The following is a 22195-nucleotide window of genomic DNA, read 5'->3' on the forward strand; positions in this document are numbered from 1 at the left end:
TTAAAGTGTATATGGCCTATCTAGAACAGTATAAGAAGGTGTCTAAAGACAAGAGAGTTGGATACTATGATAGATACAAGAATAAACTTGATACAAGTGATATTAAGGTGGTAGAGTATATGAGATGCCTCACATGTTACTGGGAAGAAATGGTTGATCAAGCAGAGAAAAGGCCTCAGACAGTAGGTGCCTCCCTTCGTACCCGTTCACTCTTTGGGGGAACAAATTACCGAAGGATGATTGAACCACTGGACATAGCTGATTACTACAAGGCAGGCAAACAAGACTACATAAATCAAGGAAGGTCAAAACGTTACATAATATTAGAGCAATTGCTGAAAGAAACAGAGAAACCTTCAAGTGGTCCAAATGAATTGAAGAAACAGAATGTGGCGTCAAGTCTGACAAAGGATTCTTGCTTTTGGGCACATGTTGAGGAGGCTCGCATTTCATGCAAATTGCTGAGTAGCGGAGAATCAAATGATATGGAGAAAGAAAGAAACAAATTGATTGAGTTTGAAAACTATGTATACGGTTTGATGAAAAATTATGCAGTATCTTCTGAGATTTTCTTACCTGGGAGCAGCTTCATGACATGGTGGAGAGACTATAGAGAGATTAAGGGAACTTTTTATCATTCACATCTCACTAGCTTAATGAATAATGAAGAGAATTATGACAAGTACGCTAAGGGCCGCTTGGTGATTCCCTGAAGGTTTATATGATTTTGATCACATATTTCAATAATTATGTGTGCACTTCCCTTCAAACATTTATGGTATTTTGAAGCCATTCCCTAATAGATTGTAAATTAAAGAAAATCATCTTTTCAACTTTTTTATTATTTTTATAAAATTTTCATGTCTTGCTTTTGCCATTTTTGGGTTGGATACTTGGATGTATGTGAGCACATTTTGGATGAGCATAATTCTCCTCAACAAGACCATTCATGTTTTGCCAAACCCTAGAGTCTTAATTTCACCCCCACAATCCTTCTGCAACTGAAATGGATTCACAAACTTGAAGTTACAAGCCGTGTGAGGCTTTTCTCGTGTTCGTAATTCGATAAATTTGGGGTCTAAGCTAGAGGTGGTGATTCGTGTTCATGGGTCGAGTTTGTGTCGTGTCAACTCATAAGTATTCGATTATATAGGTCAACTCTAACCCGACATGTTTATTAAACGGGTCAAAATTCCTCAACCTTAACACAACCCATTTATTAAACGGGTTAGTCATGTCGACCTGTTTATCAGATTTTATCAAAATGAAGAAAAAAAAAAAAACTAATTTTAGTACTAACCAAATTGATATGAATTATGAAAAATCAAATAAATAAATATTTATAATATAAATTTCAGAACTAACGAGTAACGGCATCACAAATAATTATTCAAAACTAAAGCATATCTCAATGTCACAAATAATCAATTATAATATGTCAAAGAAAATAAATCACAACAACTAATAAGTTTATATACCTAGGGTTTGAAGGGTATATTGGTAAAATGTCATTTATTTAAACGGGTCAAACGGGTTTCATGTGATGGACACTAACCCAACCCGTTTATTTAATAGGTCAGTCATATCAACTCAAATATGACACAAACACATTAAGCCTCAATCCATAATCTACTAATTTCATATTGTGTCATGTCGGATTAGCGAGTCGTGTTCAATTTTGTCACCCCTAGTCTAAACTAGTTTAATTAGGTAGTATCTTTGGAATATATTGTATAATTTATTTTTTGAAAAGCTCAATATCATATATTAGGATTAGCCATATTAACAAACAATTTCACCCAATAAGAATATTTTATTTTAATGTATTAAACGATTAATTAAAAAAAAAAAAACACTCTTTCATCTTGCGCTTTACAAAACCATCAAGGGGTTTTATTTATTTATTTATTTATTTATTTATTTATATATATATATAAAAGAACTAAAAAAATTCAATGTCACATTGTTTACAAGTTCTTTTTCCATTTCACCATACACAACGAAAACAATCACATTCACGACCCTCAGCCCTAAATTTTCTCAATACTTTTAAAGGGTACATTATCATATGTAAAACTGCAACTCTTAAAAATATATTCTTGTTTTGGTCTACTAAGCTACTTGTTTCATAATCATTACAGAAGAAAAAAAGAAAACAGAAACAAAGAATGGAAGAGAACAATCTAAAATGATGAAATTTACAAAAAATTTCAAAAAGAAATAGGTCTCAGAATCATGATTTGGTAAGCCACTTCAAGTTGATATCTTTCTTAGCCACAATTACCTTTAAATTGGAGAAGAATTCCTCAAAAGGCTCCCATAACTTGGCCCTCTCTTCATCACATACCACAAGCCTCAACTCCTTGAGCTCAGTAATTGATGACGGCAACTGCTTACGCAATCTTAGGCACTCTTTCATGTGTAACTCTTTCAATTTATGCAACTCACCGATGTGTTGTGGCAACTTGATAATACTTATGCAGTCAGATATGTCAAGAATGCGTAACTTATGGAGGCTTCTGATTGACTCTGGCAACTCTGACAATTCGGTACAAGACCTAAGCCTTAGCACTTCTAAATTCACCAACTTTCCGATTTCTTCAGGCAATTCAGACAACTTATGACAATTGGTGATGTTGAGTTTTTTTAGGTGGAGAAACTCACACAACCATGCAGGCAATTCCACCAAATCATTGCAATAGTCAATGTTTATCTCCATTAGAATTGGAAATGAATCTGAAACTTGTATAGTAGAATTCCCAAAAGTTTGACCAATATTGCACATAAACAAAGATAATTTCTTCAAACTCCTCAATTGTACAAGGGTATTGCAAAGGGAAGAAATTGAAACCTTCTCTAATCTAATTCTCTTTAGATGGTGGAGAGAACTGAGTAGCTGAAAATTACTTAATTCAGCAGGAAAGAAATCATAATTAGTGACAATTATAACCTTGAGTTTATCCATAATCTTCACAAACTCAGGTAAGGTGTAATTCCTTGTTCGAAGATTCAGAATTAAAGCCTCAACTTCAGGTGCTTGAATGTTGCACCAACTTGACGAAAACTCCCCATCTGCAAAAAAAAAAAATTCCATATGGTGTGACAAGATACTCGTTAGTAGGTTACTGTGTGTGTGCCTTTGTTAGAGAGAAAAATGTACCAACCAGTAGAGATAGATAATAAGCGTGCATTGATATGTTGTGGTTTCATCCACCAGTCTGGTAGATTGTTTTCCCTGATGTCCACAATCAGTCTTGTCCTTTCTATTATTGGCTTCTGGCTGCTCAATTGGATAGCCAGCTCCCTAAGAAGATCATGTTGGGTGACAAATTCTTCATTGTAATAGTAACTGACCTCTTCTGCATCTTTCCTGGTGAATGACCAAAAGTATAAGCTTATAAGAGATTCAAATGCTTCAGTCCTCACATAAGAAAAATATACATTCTATGGCAATTGAACTTAGTTGTGGATTCGATAACAAAGACATGGATTGAGACAATCAGTTTCTATCTGTACCAATTAAAATCAAATGGCTATAAGATAAGCAGCAAAAATGTATAGACTACTAAAAGTTGAAATTCCCCTCTTTTATTGGGCAGAGTAATTGGACCCCTTATTGTTTATCGTTTGATATAAAATTCCTTTTTTCTCTTTTAAGTAATCACCTTTAGCATCCTTGGTGTGTATATATATATATATATTATCAATTGTGGCCAGAAGTTGATCAAGCTAGAAGACATAATGCAATATTTTGGGCCTTAGGTCATGTATAGAGATATCACATCACAAATAGCGACTAGAAATGATCAAATGAAGAACTTATCCTACAAGAAAATCACACTTTAGAAATCAGAAGTCTGAACAAACCTTTTCATTACAAGACTAGCCAAATTCCGACTGTTGAGTTCATGCAAATTAGCAATAGCATGGACATCATTCTTGCTTGGTTCATGTAATTCTGTCCAAATATCAATGAGGGCAGTAGCAGGGATACTTTGGTCTTCAGGAAATGAACCTAGGTCCATGAAATACTCTTTGAGGATGATCTTGTCAGCAGAAAAGTCTAGACATTTTTGGAGACAAGCAAGCACCTCATTATCAGAGTCAAAAATAGAATGACCTTCAGACCATCCCATTACTTCACTTTGCCAAACCTCTACAGGCTGCCCACAGAGTGAACCACCAATCACTTCAAGGGCTATTGGCAACCCCCCACAGTATCTCACTATCTGCAATTCAAGGAACCAAATAAAATTAGTTCTTGTCCATAGGTTACAAGGGTAATATTGGTCAAGACTGTTTTTTGTCCAAACGCTAAACCACTGTTTGTTTGGAAATGTGAAAATTGCCTTTTGTATGACTTTTTTTCTTTCTTTTCCCTTGTCTTCACTCAAGTTTTGGGGACAATTCTTTCTCAAAAAAAAGGATTTTGGGGACAACTGGTTTGCCGGAAACAAAACAAACAAGCTTAAATATAATGCATGTGCAAGTATGAAAACATGATTTGGGCAAGTATATATGGTATATGGATCCATCAACCCAAAAATAGAATGTATATCTTTGGTCATATGCACACCTTAACCCAAAAGGCAAATGTACAAACAAAATTAACCATATTTCTTTTATATATATACTGACAAAGTACCTTTTCCATATCTTCTTCTAGTATGTAAGAGCTCCGATCTTGCATTGATGCTGAGTGACAAAAAAGTCTCATCGCATCTTCTTGATCTAATGGATTTAATTTAAATGTAAACTTAAATCTTGAAAATGCTTTTCTTGAAGTCACCACAATCTTGTAATTTGGAATATTAAACTTGAACTTATCAATAAGGGATTCAGATTCAGGCCAGACATCATCCAAGATCAACAATATGGGTTGACCAATTTGATTCAGCAGTTGCTCCAGCTGGTTGATTGCATCTTCATCACTTTGAAACTCAAGGTACTCATCACCAATATAACTAAATAGGTTTTGTACAATGACCTTCAGGTTGGGAGTTTTTGAAACGTTGACAAAAAATATATTGCCCATATATTTGCCTATCCAACACAATGTAGTTAGAAAGCTGCCACCAAGGCATAGTTCATGTCTAATAACATTATACGTCTACATGCATAATGAAGTGAAATAAACAAAATTCCCATTCCCAACACAGGTTAAGAAGTGAGCAAAAGCAATTTTCTAGAAAACTACACCAATTATGAATATAAGAAAATTCATTTTTTTTTTTATCCTTATCTTTTCTTTATCACTACTCTTCTCAAGGCAGTAATTCTAAAGGATGAAATATGCCAAAAGCACTGCTATGGCTTTTGAGAAAGGACTAAAACAAAAGAATGAATACAATTAGCAATGTCGTACTACATCTTACCTAATGGCCCAAATATTTGTTTCAAAACATAGTTCAATTCACTTGCATAAATTGGAATCTTCTGTTTGAATAAAGTATTTCCATTTGTTCCAATTATGGTTAAACATAAAATAATCAAGCAATTGTACATTTAAAGATTCATCAATAAAGTTCTCTATCTATTTTGTTTTTAAATGACCTAACCATTTACTTTTACTATAGAGTATCCACATACTAATACTATCATTATATATATAACTAAAATGAAAGTATTGCTCATGTTCCTTTAAAGAAAAATGTTACGAACACAACATTTTCATAATAATTCAAAATGGATTCATTAGTGTCGATCACTTTTATTATGTAACATAAAAGTACCAACCAATCAGATCAAGACATGTTAGTAGTTGGAAAAACAAAAATGAAAAAAAAAAAAAAATTGTATTCACTAGACATATTTTCATTTGAAAAAAAGTACCTATAATTTCCTCATCCCAACCAAGCATTTTGACCAATGTGGTCTTCCCGCAACCTCCAAGAGCAGTCACTATAAGCACAGACACCTCTTCCTTCAACAGCTCCCTCTTCAACTCCTTCAAATGCAAATCAAACCCAACAATATAATCCCTGAGCTTAGGAACCGCACACGAAAACCCATATTTCTTCTTCATGTCCGAATTCTGACTCTCCACATGCTTCAAAACAAGATCCAAAGTCCTTTTGTTCTCATTCACCTCCGTCAATGTCTTCCATCCAATCCTTTTGTTGTGATTCACCTCAGCCAATGTCTCCAACCCAATCCTCGTGTTGTAATTCACATCCGCCAGAGTCTCCAACCCAATCGTCGTGTTCTGATTTAACTCAGTCAAGGCCTCCAACCCAATCCTCGTGTTGTGATTCACCTCGGCCAAAGTATCCAGCCCAACCCTTGTGTTCTGATTCACCCCCGTCAAAGTCTCCAACCCAATCTCTGTGTTCTGAATCACCAAGCTCAATGTCTCCAACCCATTCCTTGTGTTCTGCACTATCAAATTAACCTGACAGAACTTTTCAATATCCTCGTTTAACTTGGACAGTTTGCTCGAATAAGAATAGGCTTTGAAACAGTAGTTCCAAATCTTGATTTTGGAGCACTTGTCAACCAGCTCCGTGCCCTTCTTCATTTGTTCGATCAAGCTCTTTGTTTCCTCTTCTGGGAAATTAAGAGCTTGGCTTAATTCTTTTATTTCTCGGACCTTTGCTGCAACGCCATCTAGCGTGGATTCTAAGCGTTTGAGTTCCGACTTGAACATGATGATTCGGCCTACCACGTGCTTAACTGCATCATGCAAACTACCAAATCCCACTCCAAAAGCTGCCCCCACAGCACCCTCTGCAGCAAGATCTGGCATATCTTTTTGGAACCTCAATTAAGAAAGAAATACAATACCAGAACTATCTACCGAACTATACCAACAACAACAACAACAAAAAGGAATGGACACCAATTTTTTTGCCTGGATGAATTAGATTTTCATTCAAACAAATGAAAGTGCAGAGAGAACGATCGATCAAGAAGCTAGCTTTGATCTCAAAGCTCTTCAATTTGTTCTTCTCTCAGCTTTGATGCAAAACAATGTGAGAAAAAAAAGAAGAAGAAGAAGAAGAATTTATGCTTCATTCTGTTTACGAGTGGCTGTTGTCAAGCCGTCCAGTATGAGTAACGAGTAAGATATTTTCTGGAGTTTCCGAGTAAGCACTTTTTGTCGTTGACCGTGGTACTTCACCTTTCAGTACTTGGTTGGAGGCTTCTTTTTAGGGATTTTTTAGAAAATAACAACAAAACCCAAACAATATCATTAGTTAGGAAACGTTTTAAACTATTTTGATTTCTAGCAATTCGAGTTAAGCAGGGTCGATTTCTGGGTTTTTTATTTTATCATTTACCAGCAGCTCTCAATTGGCGGAGTGGCCACGTAGGCAGAAATCAAGTTCAACGCTGTCGGTTTCTAAGCCTGAAAAATGAGTTTAATGAACTCGGTTTCCAGGCTTGGAAACCGACAGCGTTGAACTCGATTTCCAGGCTTGAAAACCGAGTTCAATGAACTTGTTTTTCAGGCTTAGAAACCGACTCCTTTGAACTCGGTTTCTTTGTCTGCAAAACCACTCGTTCCTGACTCAAGAATCAGAAGGTGTAAGGAAAAATTGACAAAACCAGTCGTTCCAACACTCAATTCACAAGAAAAAATGAATTGCAATTGATCAGAAGACTCAAGAACAAGAAAAAATGAAATCATAAGGTGCAGGGAAGAAAAAATGAAATCAGAAGGTTGAAATTTAACACTTGTACTGCATTAGCGTAACCGAGTCCAATGGACTCGGTTTCTAAGCTTGAAAAACGAGTTCACTGAACTCGGTGTCACTCACTGAGAGTTGGCAGAGACTGAGAGTGAGAGGGAATGAGAGTTTGAACTTAGTTTTTTTTTGTGTGTGTTTGGTGTGTGCTAATTCTGCTGAAGTGCTTTGTGTGTGTTTGGTTTTTTTGAGTGCGTGAGTGGCCTGTGATGGTTGACACGTACAAGGAGGGTGTTTTTTTTTTTAAACAAACCGAGTTCAATGAACTCGGTTTGCAAGAATGGAAACCGAGTTCATTGAACTCGTTTTCCAGTCTTACAAAACGAGTTCATTGAACTCGATTTATCCGTATCAAAATTTACTTCAATAAACTCGGTTTGCAAGAATACAAACCGAGTTCATTAATCTCGTTTTCTAGTCTTACAAATCGACTCCTACGAACTCGATTTCTGGCATATCAGACCCACCTTGAGGACAGTGCAAAATAGGAAAATCAAGTAAACCATATTCGATTTTATAGCGTACAAATCGTCCCCTCTGAACTCGAGTTGTTATATTCCAAATTAGTTTCAAACGTTTCCTAACTAATGATATTGTTTGAATTTTATTGTTATTTTCTAAAAAAATCCGCTTCTTTTATATATATATATATATATACTTGGGGGTTAAACCTGTGATTACTTGTACGAATAAATGGACGGTTTTTTTTTTTTTTTTTTTTTTTGGGTACCCAAATGGACGGTTGTTTAATATTTTGAGAACACTGTAAAGGAGGACGATTGTGGTAAAGGAAAGGTTGTCTTTACTAACCTAAAAGTTACCATCTTAAAAAATTATTTTATTTATTATATTATATTATTTTACAATATACCTAATATCTTAATTTTTATTTTATGATAAAACACATTAAAATAATATATTTATATAATAAAATAATATATTTCAAAACATAAATAAAAGTCAGAAATGAGAAACGGAGAGAGAAGTGGAGATTGAGATGTGAGACAAAAAGTGAGAGTAGAGAGGAATGAATAAAAAAAATATTATTTCCTTTTACAATCGCACTATAATACCATTACAAATTTGTGATGATATTGTAACACAATTCTAAACTTTTTTAGGATATAAGACAGATACAAAACTGAATGTTGGCTTGTTTTTTTGCTTTGATGGCAAAATTCTTTAACATATACCATTTACCTTGCCCAATGCGAATGCTAATGGTGTTAATGAAACGAAATTTAGAATTTGATTCTCCATCTAAAACAAAACGAAAGAAAAAGACATGGAAAGAAAAGAAATGAGTGAATAAAGGCCCATAATAAGCTCAAACCCTCTCAGCCCAGCCCAAAAACTCCCGCCACATACAAAACCTTCAAAACTCAAAAACTTTCAAAACACTCTTCGCATTTCCCCCCAAACCCTAAAGAAACCAAACAATGGCTGACAGAGAAGAGACAGAGAGAGACACTCATTCTTCATCATCAGATCATAGAGAGACACAGAGAAAGACTCAAACACGTTCATCAATGGCTATTACTGTGCCTGTGGCCAGCAAGAAGAAGAAGAAGAAGATCGAGGACATGATAATGGAGAACGAACTCCCTGTAGGTTTCAGGTTCAACCCCACGGACGACGAGCTTGTCACTCACTTCCTCCGCAACAGGAATCTCGGAAAACCAACCCCTTTCAACGCTGTCAAGGAGTGTGACTTGTACGGCAAGAAAGAGCCTTGGGAAATCTGGGACATGTTTTCCGCCGTGGATGGATCACGCGTTGTTAGAGAACTGTATTTCTTCACGAAGCTCAAGACCTATAACAATGGCAGACGCATTGACAGAAGGGTGGGTTCGGGTTCGGGTACGTGGAAAAAGGAACATCAGTTGAAGACTCCGGGCCTAGTAGGGGTTGAGAAAAGTAGGTTTACCTATGAAAACAACGATGACAAGTCGTCGAAGTCGTCTTCTTCGTCGTCCTCGAAGTCGGGACGAAATGGTAAATGGAATTTGATTGAGTACAAAGACTTGAACCCTCCAAATCAAGATGTGAGTATAGTTAGTTTTTGCCTATTCTTTCTTTCTTTCTTTCTTTCTTTCTTTTCAATTCCTAAAATTTTTTAATTTTGGTTAATGCATGTTATCAAGATTAATGAATAAAGAAAAGATTGTGTATAATTTTATTGTTTTTGTTTTGTTTTTATAAGTTTGAAATCGATGTCGCTTAACTATTAATTGTGTTAATTTTATGCTCAACTATCAACATTACTGTTCTTGAAATTTTTTTTAATAATGAATTTTATATTCCTTATCAGAAAAAGATAAAGTCAAAATTGACACAATAGTAAATTTGTTCTAATTTTAAAGTTTAGGGGTGAAATTGGTACAATTAAATGTATGATGGAAAAATTTGAAATGACTAATTTATTTTAATGAATTTTGTTGTATTACTTAAAAAAAAAAAAAAAAAGGATTAAGTCAATATTGAAATAACTATGATTTTGGTTTCAATTTTGTATAATTTCATATCTATTTCGTTATTTATTTTTCAAATCAAGGTTGTTCAGCTATTAATTATGTTTATTTTGTGGCTCCATTTTCAAGATTAATAAGTCAATTTTACTGTTCTTGCATTTATTTTAATGAATTTTATATTACCTACCAAACTTGCAAGATTAAGTCATTTTTACTGTTTACTACATTTATTTCAATGAACTATATATTATGCATGAAAATAGATTAAGTCCATTTTATCTTTAGAAGTTGACTTGATTTTAAAATGTAATGGACAAAATTAACGCAATTAAAGTTGAGCTAATTTGAAAAGAATAAGATGAAATGGACACAATTGAATGTATAATGACAAATTTGACACAATTAAAGTTCACCCATTTTAATAGTTTTAGGATGAAATTGATACAATTAAATGCGTATGGACAAATTGAAATTGCTTCTATTTTTTTGGTAGGGTGGGGGGGGGGGGGGGGGGGGGGGGGGGGGGGGGGAGAGGGCAGTGTGGATTGTAATTTACTTTGTTAATTTGTTATAGTTTTGTGGAAGTCTAAAAAAATTTCATATATATGATGTAATAATTTTAGAGTTATTATTTTCCAGTACCTTATCATTCTTTAATTTTGTTCTGTGTTAGCTTCTTCCTCCTTTAGCCTTTTTTTGACACCTATATATCATGGAAGAAATTCTCAGAATTATAGCACATTAATAATTTTCAAGGGTTCTAAATCCTATACTTGTTTATTAATGAATGCTCAAGATTTTAAGAACTCTATGTCCATGATGCAGTACTCTATACCAGGGGATTTCAATCCAACTTTTGCTGACTTGATTATTTCTAATTTACATATTTAATTGCAGTCCAATGAGTATGTTGTTTGCCGGCTGTCATATAGTGGAAAATGGAGGAATAACCATTGAAGATCTCCTGATGAGATGGCTGATGATGTTGATATGAATGATATTGGTGAACACTCTAACCTGATGCGAAATCAGAAACTCTATGTACAAAAGCAATATGAGAAAAATAGGTAGGTTGAAAGATGACAGCAATATGAACCAAGAAATTTCTTTTGTATCTGTTAGGATATCTCTCTCTTTTTTGATTGTGTGTGTGTGTGTATGTGGAATTTCTTATTTCACATGAAATGTATCACAGAAATTACTGATCACTTTAGCTTACATTCCTTATATCCATACAAGTAAACTCAGTCACTAGACAGCTGGTGGAACTCAATCAGGGCTTCCTGGATTTGTACTAATATTGTTTGGGCAATGCATCATGGCTTGGCATGGCTTTTAAAGCAAGTGGTTTGTCATTAAATTACCTCTTTGAGCTTGTTTATATATTTTTTTTTGGATGCTTTATTTATTCTTTTATCCTTTTATCTTTTAATTTACTTAATTTGAAGTGGTCCAAAGCCTTCAAAGAAAGTCATGTAGACTGTAGCAAACACTAGCTTAAGTACTCAGTTAAACAAGTTTATTAGGTTGCTGAATGTGTGAAGTTTTGTTAGTAGTTCTATTAATCGAAACAATACATGTCTATTTTAATGGATGTCTCAAAACATGACAGTGTTGTGATAATTGTGTTTGAACTCACTATAAATAGACAATGTTGGCGTAATTGATCAAGGATGTTCATATATTCAGTAGTACCAAGTATTCAAGTTTTGGAACAACCTATTTGGTTAGTTTGGACTCAAGAAAAGTTTTCCTCTGTAGTACTTGTGTTTCATGAAAAGAGAATTTTTTTTTTGTTTTTTTTTGTTTCACGTTTGGGCTTTGGATGATTTAAAGTTGGGATAGCTGAATAGAAGCTTTGGGGAAATATTGCATTATTGATTTGATGTCTAGCATGGATTTCACATCTGCATCCTTGATCTGTCCAGTAGTAGCATTTAAGTGACTCCAGATGTTCTGTTGGACATTTTAGTATAAAATTATGGGCATCGTAAAGTTTTACTAATTTTTTCACCAATGTGCTAATAAATAAAGAGTACAAAGGTGTAAGGTTTCTTCTGATATGTGTTTCTTTTATGTGATTTAATTTGAATTATATGCTGTGATGGCATTGAGTTGGTTATGGTGAACGTGGTTGTCACTAAATAATGCTATGTAGGTCTCTTGGATGGCATGGAGGTGTTAATTTACTGAGGAAATTTTGGGGAAAATATTTTGACACAAAATTCTACTAATTTAGGAGATTGCTAAGTTGAAAAAGTCAGTAGGGAAGGAGGAAAAACAGGGAAGTTGAAGTTTGGAACATGTGTTACCTCAAATCCCATAGATTGCTGGTGTGCTGGGTTGCCAGCTGATTTAGCCTATTCTGGGTGAAACAAATAAATTGCTCTGCTCCAATTTTGATTGGTTTGATTTAATTTGAGCAGTTTCCTTGGTTTCTTCTTACAGAAGGTTTTTTTTTTTTTTAAATAACTCACACCACTTATTAAGCTATAGACTCATCAGTTTAGGTTTAGTCTCTTAATATGTTTCCACCATTTATAAAAACTAAAATTTTGTAGCAGTGACGGTTTCTTCTTTATAAAATCTTATATGACCCACTGACTATGTGATCCATTGTGTCCCACTTTAAACCATGCTGTGCAGAAGAACACTTCTTATCAAAAAGAGCAATTAGGAACTTAAGGAAAGTATTTATTTTTTTATTTTTTTGTGTGTAATGATGTGGACTGATGCGAAAATCAAATGCATAACATGTATGATTTTGATGATGTGGAATGGTGACATGGCATGAGGTGTGTGTAATGACTTGGACTGATGCAGGAATCAAATGCATAACATGTTTGATTTTGATGATGTGGCATGGTGACATGGCATGAGGGGGAGGTGACATGGCACAAGTGCCACATGTGCCAAGTTTGTTGTAGTATTTGAAAATTGAAGGAAAAATTAGTTAGTGGCACATGCATATGCTAGATTTTAGGAAGTTGTTAGAAATAGAAGCTTTGTGCTTTACTAAATCTTGCCTGTGATAAATATGTTAGTAGCAAGTGATAAATGTGGGTTAGTTGTGGATGATGTCATCACTTATAATTAACTCTTAGGCTACAAATATCCATATACATGCATTGTTATAAAAGATAGATTTTTAGTAAATTTCAGTTTTGAGTTTAGATTGAGCTGTGAATTCCCTCTCTCTCTCTCTAGAAAACAAAAGCATTACATTTCTTGCATCATGGGCTTCACATCTTGTAAATTTTTTATATTGATTCTTGATCCTATGAGTATTGAGTAATTGCCCATGCAATTATCGCATCGCGTGGAGACGATACTGATGTTCAAGAGGGCCATCCTATCATACTCTTTAGATCTTCTATGGAATTCCTGAATAGCTCTGTATGAATCACCTGATGTTTGCCTACATTCAAGAAAGACATGGAGAGATTTTGCACACAAGTTTGGAGACATGGTTAGCCTGTTTCTTTGTTCTCTTATCCAAATTTTGTACGTAGGATTTGGAAATGTTTGATCATGATTAAATACACGAAGTCATTTGCACCCGTGGCTGGTTTTTTTTTAAATAGATCTTGTATGTTTTTTTACCCTATATGACAAAGCTTCATTTATCCTTTTTAAGGGCTGCATATTACACATTACATGACTTTATGTTGTGATATTGAGTAGCTGCCATACGAGCTCGAACTTTCCATTTTATAGCAAAGATGATGGTCCTCGGTTATGTATTGGTCACCATGGAACCTCGTATTTCTTTCTGACCGTATATGGTAAATTGCAGCCAGCTAGCCTTACACTGTGCAGCACTAAAACTTCTGCCTTGGGCCAAAAACTCACTAATCAGAAAAAATAAAGTTTAAAGTTAATAATGCAAGTATAATTGAAAACTGCATTATTGACAATTTGGAGAGTTGTGGTAATTGTACAAGTCTGCTATATAAGTCAACATTATAAGCAGATTGCCACTAGTACATTCACGTTTACCCATTCAACTTTTTCCAGTGTTACCCTATCATTTGATCAAAATGTGGAGCTAAGGAGAAGAGGATTTCTGATTTGGGGATAATTTTGAAAGTGAAAAGCTATTTACTTTGTATTCAAAACTGATAATATTTTGGTACAACCAAAAGGAGAATTTGAGCAAAAAGGGGATGAAAGGAGTACGGGTGTTCTATACTCATTGTATTGTATCGTTGTTGTTATTGTTATTATTATTTGAATTGCAATCCCATGTGACCTCGTAGAATAGGCTTGCATCACACTTCTTAGGCTGCCTCAGGGATGCATGAAAAGTTTCTTCTCGACCATGAGGGAGTTGCAGTGTTGCACACCACCATGCCATAAGGCAAGTGGGTAGAATCAGTCAATTTTTCCTATAGTTCTTTCTTGCTTCATTCTCTCTCTTCCTTTTAGTTTTATGCAAGATTTTGCAATGTAGCCTTATATGACAACAATAAAAGAAAGGAAAAAAGGAAGGAAGAAAGAAAGAGAAAGCATTTTTTTTTACATATAACGATTTGACATATAAATCTTTTCTCTTCAAAATTCATAAGAAAGATGTCCTACCTTAATTAGTCGTGATTTCACTCTTACATTTGATGACAATAATCACAATAGTCTATGGTTTTGGGTTTCATAATTTGACTGTCGAACTATATAGTTTTCATTGCATGTTTAGGTTCATAGTTTTCCTCGATTGTCTGCCTAAAAATTGTAGCATATATGTGAGGATTTCATACTTGAAAATTTTTCCTTTGGTAATTTAGTTACTTGATCTTTTTCATGGGCTGTAATAAATATCATAGGAGGGTACTTTTGCTACTGGTTGGAACTTTGGTGGTGCAGCATATGACTACCTTATAATTTACTCTTCTTAATACGATTGTCATGATCATCATCATGTTAGGCAATGGTCTTTGGATCAAAAGGCATCTCCTTCCCTTTTATTAAGTGGTGGAGGTTGGGGTCATTGTTTAATCTCGTACATGTGTTTGACTTGTTTACCTGTAAAGAAAAATGATCTTTGTAAACTATCAATCATGGTTTGTGGACTTGAGCATGAGTATTGTGTATCAATTTTGACACAAAAATGAGTGTTTTTTTTTTTTTACCTGCATCCATGCGTCTTATTTTCTATATTTTGTTAAGGAGTTATATTTTTTTTCTTGTAATCTTTAGGAGAGATTTTATACACACTCAAGTGTACATACGAACTCCTTGTTTTATTAAAATTCTTATTTGCATTCATTGGATACCTTGATCTATTTCCTGTTATGTTTGACGTGGGTAATGTAGAAGGAGCAAAATAACTGTACTTTTGAAGGTATAGACAGTTCAAAGAATCAATTGGAATCATTGCTAATTCGAACTCTTGGATTGTTTCCATGTGTGGTGTCTTACAAATAGTAACACCAGTCTAGATTTCATAAAATCACTTAAATTTTGTGCATAATTTTTTTTGTAATTCTTTAAGTTAATCGAATGCTCATCATCATTTGTTATTGCTTGTAAACAAATGTTTTTACTTATATATATATATATATGATGAATCACTCCTTTTAAACATCTTATTCATCATTCTGAATCAAAGCTTAATTTAAACAATTATATCCTAATTACCTATATCTCCAAAATCCTAGATCTAACTTTAGATCTAAAACAGGGTGTTCAAAAAGACTGATGCCTTCGATGAATACTGTTACTACTTACTGCCGCTTATCCCTATGTTGACGTACACGAATCTTTTCGCTCATATCCTAACGCTCTCCTGGCTCAACGGGAATTACTGTTTGGCTCAGGTTCTCTACAGCTTTGCTGGTACGGGTACTGTTCGGTGAATAGTAACCGGGTTGCAAAGGTGGGTTACATATATATATATATATATGCGTCTGTGCTCGCATGTGCGTGTGTGTATATGCTTATTTCTTTGTGTAATATATACACTTACGCATTATTATCCCCGCACTTGGTCTCCTTTATGAGGTGAACCAAGGTTCGAATCTCCCTCCCCCACTTGTTATCACAATTGAATCATCAAAAGAATAATGTGTTGGGAGTGTTACTTTCATGCAAAATAGTACAAAAAAGTTATTAAAAAAAAAAAAAAAACTTATGTAAGAATAATGGAAGCAAACACTAGTGTTTTGTCTTGATATGGGAGTGATTGGACACTAAAATAACATTTTTGTAAAATCTAGGCACAAACTCTATGTGTGTGTGTGTGTTGTTATCTGTCAACATGTATGTATAATGTGTTAGCATGTTCTTGAAAAAATTATCACAGTTATATATTAGTTTCTTGGCAAAAAAATTATAACCATTTCTGCAGTGAATGAAAGTAATTTTTTTAGTAAGTCTTAAAATGAGTGTCAAAATAAGGGCGGAGATGGGTATCATGTATATAAGCATCTGATATGCTGATATCAAATAGAAGTGTCCTGCAAATCATATGGTTATTAGGTGACTGCTATGTTTTGGTGCAAAGTGAGTGCTGGGATTTCTAGCTGGAATATTGGAAAACGCTTTATGTCATGAAGTGCTTAATTGTGACTGGAAATATGGCATTAATAGTTGTAGATGAATGAATTACACGTCATACATATATGAAGCATGACAGACACCAAATCTTCACAAATTCTGTACAGCATTCAGATGTCTCCTTCATGTATTCATCGATTATTATAAGGTATCTTGAAGAATGAAATATGGGATTATATTTTTAAAGTTCTATATTAAAAAAATTATTCTCATCAATCCCCTGGTCTGTATGGCTCATCTGGTTGTCTAGTAAAACTTGGAATCTTCAAACAGCTGTCTGACTCAGCTTTTAATTAGATATCAATTCATTGCATTTCTTTTTTCTCCTCAGCGCTTAAAATGGCATGATGATTTATCAATATTCAATCTTTGTTTTTCAAATGTTCTTTCAGTCATCATTTAAATAGCACCATTTCCCTCTAATTATTTCAAACGACTTTGAACTCGACTCTTTGTACTTCCATCTAATTTAAACACCTGGTTTTCTATTAATTTGACGTAGATGATGCGTAACTAATAAACAGAAATCATAAAGCTTGAGACAATTCTTGCCCTTATGGGTAATAACATTATTAGTTTCTATGTACGGTTCAACAAATTATTTCAATACCATCTTATTAAATACACACATGAACACGCACATGCACACAATATATCTGATTAAGATTTCCAAAAGTAGCTGAAACTTACCATACACTTTATGAGAATTGTAATGGATTGCGCGTATATGACCATGGCAAAAATCATTGATATCTCTTCCGTAGTCCGACATCCCTTTTTTGTTGATACTTGATATTCAGGTTTAATATGAAATGGGTAGGTGCTCTGGTATTTTCATTTGATCTACATGCAGTGCCTTATCGCTGGTGTGTTTATTTCATTCTCCTTTATGTGTGTGATTTATCCATCCCATTTGGTGTCTATTGCACCCTTTAGTGGAGGAGCACAGACACCAAAATAAAAGTTTCATTAGGCTATGCAACATCAATGAGAACCACTTTTATGTCTCCCTATGTTTGCATTGAGGAAGCACTGTGTGCCTAAACAATTATTAGAAAACAAATTTTGATGAATAATTACTCTCAAAGTCATAGCTTTAAGTTCTTTTGAGGTTTTGAGTTTATGAACTTAAACTGTATGCCTTCCTTAAAGGTTTATTGATTTTTTTTTTTTTTTTACTATATTACGCTTTGGTTTGAAATATGTCCATCATTTTTTTGTCGGAAGTTTCTGCAAAGGAAATTGATCCCACTATTAAAATCTAGGTTTTAAAATGGAATGGATTCTTGTTGTTTTATATCTAATTCTTTGATATACTTTAAGATCTATCTGACATTTTAGATGAATGTTAATAACCATGTCATACAAATCTTTATTTTCCTTTCAATTTTTATGCAATTGATGTCTAACAGATTATTTTAATGTTCTAAAAACAAGTTGTGTAATGTCTTGAGGAAAACAACGGAATGTAGCGTACATTATAGTTTCTCTTCTGATAGTGCTCCACCTTTATAAAATAAGGGATTTCCATTATCTATCCCTTAGGTGAAATTTCTTTTGATGTAAGTTATGAACTAGATGCATTTTTAAAGAGTCCAAAGTCAGAATGGCCAAACAAGAATTTAAATTATTGATATTAGCAGAAAAATATTTTAAAGCTAAAGGTTTGTTAACTATCTTTGTCCTCCTATTAGGTTGCTAGATGTTTTCCCTTTAAAAGCTTTAGAGGGATTAGCTAATTTAAGAAAAACCTTATTGGATTTTTTTTGTTATTTTGGTTTTTTCTAGATGAAGTGAATATATTCTTTTTGGTTTCTGTCTTTTCTTACATGTTCTATGGAGATACCTTTTTACATCATTACAATCTTTTACAGGGAATGTATTTCTTGTTATATTTTCTGAAATTTTGATAATAATTTTTTTCTTTACTTACATTGACAATTGTGTAAAGTTTCTCTCTTAAGTTCACCGACTTGTTTTGATTTATTTCTCATTGCCTAGAGTGATGTTCTTGTTGTCTTAGTCTAGCTGCTTGCAAGTGCTTCTCACAGCCCCTGCCAGGGGATTTCACTGCAAATGACAAAACCTTTTGAACTCGATTTCTATTTCCTCTCCTCAAATATTTTCCCACTATCTTCTCTGATATATATTCATTTTTCATTTCTGTCCCTGCTTGTCATTTTTTGTTTACATTGATGTCCAAAGCTCTTGGAGCACCTGACGATTCTCCCAGGTGTGTGTAGTCCATCCATCCTGCACACAAGTCATTACAGGGAATAATCCCTTAGGGCTGACCCCTAGATGCTTGTCTTGTTTCATCCATCTTTCCATCCTTATTCTATCCCTATTCAATATATATAGCACACTTATCCGTTGTAGATATCAGTGTGTTAAATGCAATTTTTTACCATTGTTTGCTAGCTTTAGCTTGTACAGAATAATGCTGTTTGCACATTTATTTCTACGAGACGCATTCAAACATCCCTTATAACATGTGGTTCCATCTGATATCAACGTCTATGTGCAAGCCACACATGACGCGATAAATACAAATGTTGCACCGATCTCAACTAACTTAACCTTTTAGTGTAAGTAGTTTTTTTTTTAACATATTGAACACTTGTAGTAAACTGTGCATGCATATGTCCTATACCAGTTTGGACATCACAGGGTTTGCCCTTGATAGGTTAGAGTTGATTGTTTAATATGACTTTATTAAGAACAAGGTTTCTTAAGTAGAATTCTTTTTTTTTTTTTTTTTCCTGCAATTAATATATACGATTAGTCTCAGCACAGGGTAGAGTTGATTGCTTGGTGTACTTCAATTAAGAATGCCACTAGATGGTTGTTATAATGCAATTTTTTCTTCTTCTTGCCATCTCTTTATATAATCCATTGACGTTTGGAGTCTTCTGTTATTGAAAAAACAATATTCATAATTTTTCGTTTCGCTTTAGAATATTCCATGAAAACTCTACCCAAGAAAGTTCCAAGCCTGTGGTTTTTGAAGAATGCTAATCAATTAGTAGAATGGTTTCACCATGATCTGGTTCAAAGAATAACATGTTTGTGTTTGGATGAGCTATTTTGTTTATTGTGTTAAAGTACAGCTGTAACTTGAAAATGTGATCACTAAGTTTCAAGATGAAAATACGCCCATCCAAATAGATGCTTAAGAATCCAATGTTAAACTCCTGTACCATGGTCAATCAAGAAAATGTCAAATCTAATGCTCTATGTTCTTCAGGACCTAGCATATTGAACAGAGACAAAAACATGCAAGTTCATCCTGAAGTGCAAAAAGCCATTGAAAAGGCAAAAGTAAAGTTTCTTCCAGCTGAAGAAGCCATCAGTTTTATACCTGGCACCAAAACAAGACAGGTTAACCACAGTAATTGGGGTACTCCATCTGTTTCTGTATCCAAGAGGACTATTACTGGGGCTCAGAATGTCACTTCTAAGTGTCACCCGCTGACAAAAAATACACGTTTTGGTTCTACTGCTAAACGGCTAAAAACTATTGGACTGGAAGATAGACCTGGAAAACCAGTTGCTTCTGCTGTAAATGGTAAACCAAATTCATATAATTTAGAATCCCCCTTCTGTAGATAGAAAACCAAATAATAGTGGTTTTATTAGGCCTAAACAGCAAGAATTGCAACTGAACATGTCAATTGTACATTTGTGTCTTTTACCATAATCTCAATGTATTGTTACACAATGCAGCAATATGCTTGATAAGTTGCACAAAGACCTTGCTTATACAATTAACTAATGCATATTTATGTAGGTGGTACCCTTTCCACAGGTGCTGCTCCCAGTAATCTTGAGATTCAAGAAAGAAATTCACCAATGATTATGTCAAACTATTGGAAATATCCTCCAAATGGACCTTCTTTAGAAATTGTTTGGAAGTGAGTAACTATTCCCTCATGCTGTGATATCCTTATCTTTTTTTCTAAAATATCTATTAAATGAATACTGAGAATAAGGGGATAGTTGTTTCTTCATCATAATTGACTGGTATTAAATTAGACGAGTCTACAAAATTAATGCTCCTTTTACATTGACTAGTGCTGCTATATATCGTAGTTTAATCATCACTCAATCATTCATTCTTTTTTTTTTTTTTTTTTTTAATTTGATAAATCGCAGTCCATAGTTCTTGTCCTTAAAGTTCTCAGAATGATGGATTCCCTTGGATACTGTTCACTGAAGCCTTGACAATATGGAGTCATCAGAGTGAATTTCTATCTTGTCTCACACACACACACACACACTTTTACTTAGATTGCATTTATTTATGGCTGTGTTGTGCATCAGCAACCCATTTTGCAATGTTGTAGTTGAAAGGAAGCTAAACCATTTTATGGCCCGGAGACATACACTACCACGCACTTTTTTTGTCTTTAGAATCTATTTTGATTCTTAATTAGAATATTTATGGAGACTGCCTCGATTATGTTGTTGCTAGAAAATGCCACTATTTTTGGTTTTGGATCTGAGTTGAAAAAAAGGATGTGTTTGAATGCAGTGATTCTCTCCATGTAATCAATAAACTCAACTTTGTGCTGTGGTGCATAATTTATGAGATGAGTTGAATGGAGAACATCTTGGAAATTGATAGGATTTGGACCTTAAAATTTATGGATTAATTCAAATTATCTACATTTTTACACTCTCAGTAAGTGCAGGGAAGTTTGGCTGATGTTATATACCTTTGCTCAACCAAAAACGAAAAAGCTTGTTTGACCGATAGTTTATAGACTTAAAATAAGAATAAAAATACTGATACTTTATAAACTTGTTCTACTATATATGGCCCATTAGATGGTGAGCTTTGTTAATTGTTGTAACTTGATGTGTATTTTTGAAAGATGGAACTTTAGATGGTGAGTCTTCTTTTTTGGTAGGAAGGGGCAAATATACTCTTCCACTCTATACAGGCAGAGTAAGACCATGGACAAGCCCAATGATGGAATTGCTTAGGAATTTGAACGAGAGGCCATTAAAAATTGGAGAGCATTATTAAGCAGTTTATGAAATTCAAACCCTGTGTTACCAACTTACTTATAAGATATTGATTGTGCTTGCAAGTTGCTTTTTTTGACAATGTATATGTGAAAAAATAAAATTTCATTTTTCCAATAAGGTCAATGCCATAATCTTGTCTATTCTTGGTAAAGTCTATTCAATAACAGAATTTGAATTCAAATGCAAGTTTCCATTTGTAAGGTCAGCTATGACCTTTTTCAACACCATTAACCTTGACAAGCTGCTCCTTCTCACTGAATGGACCTCTCACCTACTTGTGAATTTCCCTTTTTCCTGATACTTGTAAATGGGGGTTCCTCTTAGATTATTTTTTCTGCTTTAGAACCTCATTCAAATTTACAAAATCTTTAATGTTCAAAACCACTGTAATATACACACGCACACACACTCACATGTGTATATTTATTTGTATATACTGACTATTGGTTG

General features: G+C 34.1%; 3 protein-coding genes across 3 annotated transcripts; 2 read left to right on the forward strand and 1 right to left on the reverse strand.

The window, feature by feature from the left end:
- Positions 1 to 11: 11 nt before the first annotated feature.
- Positions 12 to 713, forward strand: LOC115981427 (senescence-associated carboxylesterase 101-like). Its single transcript, XM_031103561.1, has one exon. The coding sequence runs from the start codon at positions 12 to 14 to the stop codon at positions 711 to 713; it is 702 nt and encodes a 233-aa protein (XP_030959421.1).
- A 1456-nt stretch (positions 714 to 2169) lies between these two features.
- Positions 2170 to 7069, reverse strand: LOC115978980 (probable disease resistance protein At5g66900). Its single transcript, XM_031100913.1, has 5 exons — positions 5833 to 7069; positions 4646 to 5043; positions 3868 to 4229; positions 3165 to 3370; positions 2170 to 3072 (listed from the first exon to the last, which is right to left on the reverse strand). The coding sequence occupies exons 1-5, from the start codon at positions 6743 to 6745 to the stop codon at positions 2234 to 2236; spliced, it is 2718 nt and encodes a 905-aa protein (XP_030956773.1). The 5' UTR covers positions 6746 to 7069; the 3' UTR covers positions 2170 to 2233.
- Positions 7070 to 9127: 2058 nt separating this feature from the next.
- Positions 9128 to 11116, forward strand: LOC115981428 (NAC domain containing protein 50-like). Its single transcript, XM_031103562.1, has 2 exons — positions 9128 to 9733; positions 11057 to 11116. The coding sequence occupies exons 1-2, from the start codon at positions 9128 to 9130 to the stop codon at positions 11114 to 11116; spliced, it is 666 nt and encodes a 221-aa protein (XP_030959422.1).
- Positions 11117 to 22195: the final 11079 nt, after the last annotated feature.

This window comes from Quercus lobata, chromosome 3 (genome assembly GCF_001633185.2).
Source record: "Quercus lobata isolate SW786 chromosome 3, ValleyOak3.0 Primary Assembly, whole genome shotgun sequence".
NCBI classification, from domain to species: domain Eukaryota; kingdom Viridiplantae; phylum Streptophyta; class Magnoliopsida; order Fagales; family Fagaceae; genus Quercus; species Quercus lobata.

Coding starts and splice junctions, on each gene's coding strand:
- LOC115981427 (XM_031103561.1), top strand. CDS start 12: ATGGCCTATCTAGAACAGTATAAGAAGGTGTCTAAAGACAAGAGAGTT.
- LOC115981428 (XM_031103562.1), top strand. CDS start 9,128: ATGGCTGACAGAGAAGAGACAGAGAGAGACACTCATTCTTCATCATCA. Junction 9,734..11,056: donor TGAACCCTCCAAATCAAGAT/GTGAGTATAGTT, acceptor ATTTAATTGCAG/TCCAATGAGTATGTTGTTTG.
- LOC115978980 (XM_031100913.1), bottom strand. CDS start 6,745: ATGCCAGATCTTGCTGCAGAGGGTGCTGTGGGGGCAGCTTTTGGAGTG. Junction 4,230..4,645: donor TAGAAGAAGATATGGAAAAG/GTACTTTGTCAG, acceptor CTTGAATTGCAG/ATAGTGAGATACTGTGGGGG. Junction 3,073..3,164: donor CTTATTATCTATCTCTACTG/GTTGGTACATTT, acceptor TTTTTTTTGCAG/ATGGGGAGTTTTCGTCAAGT.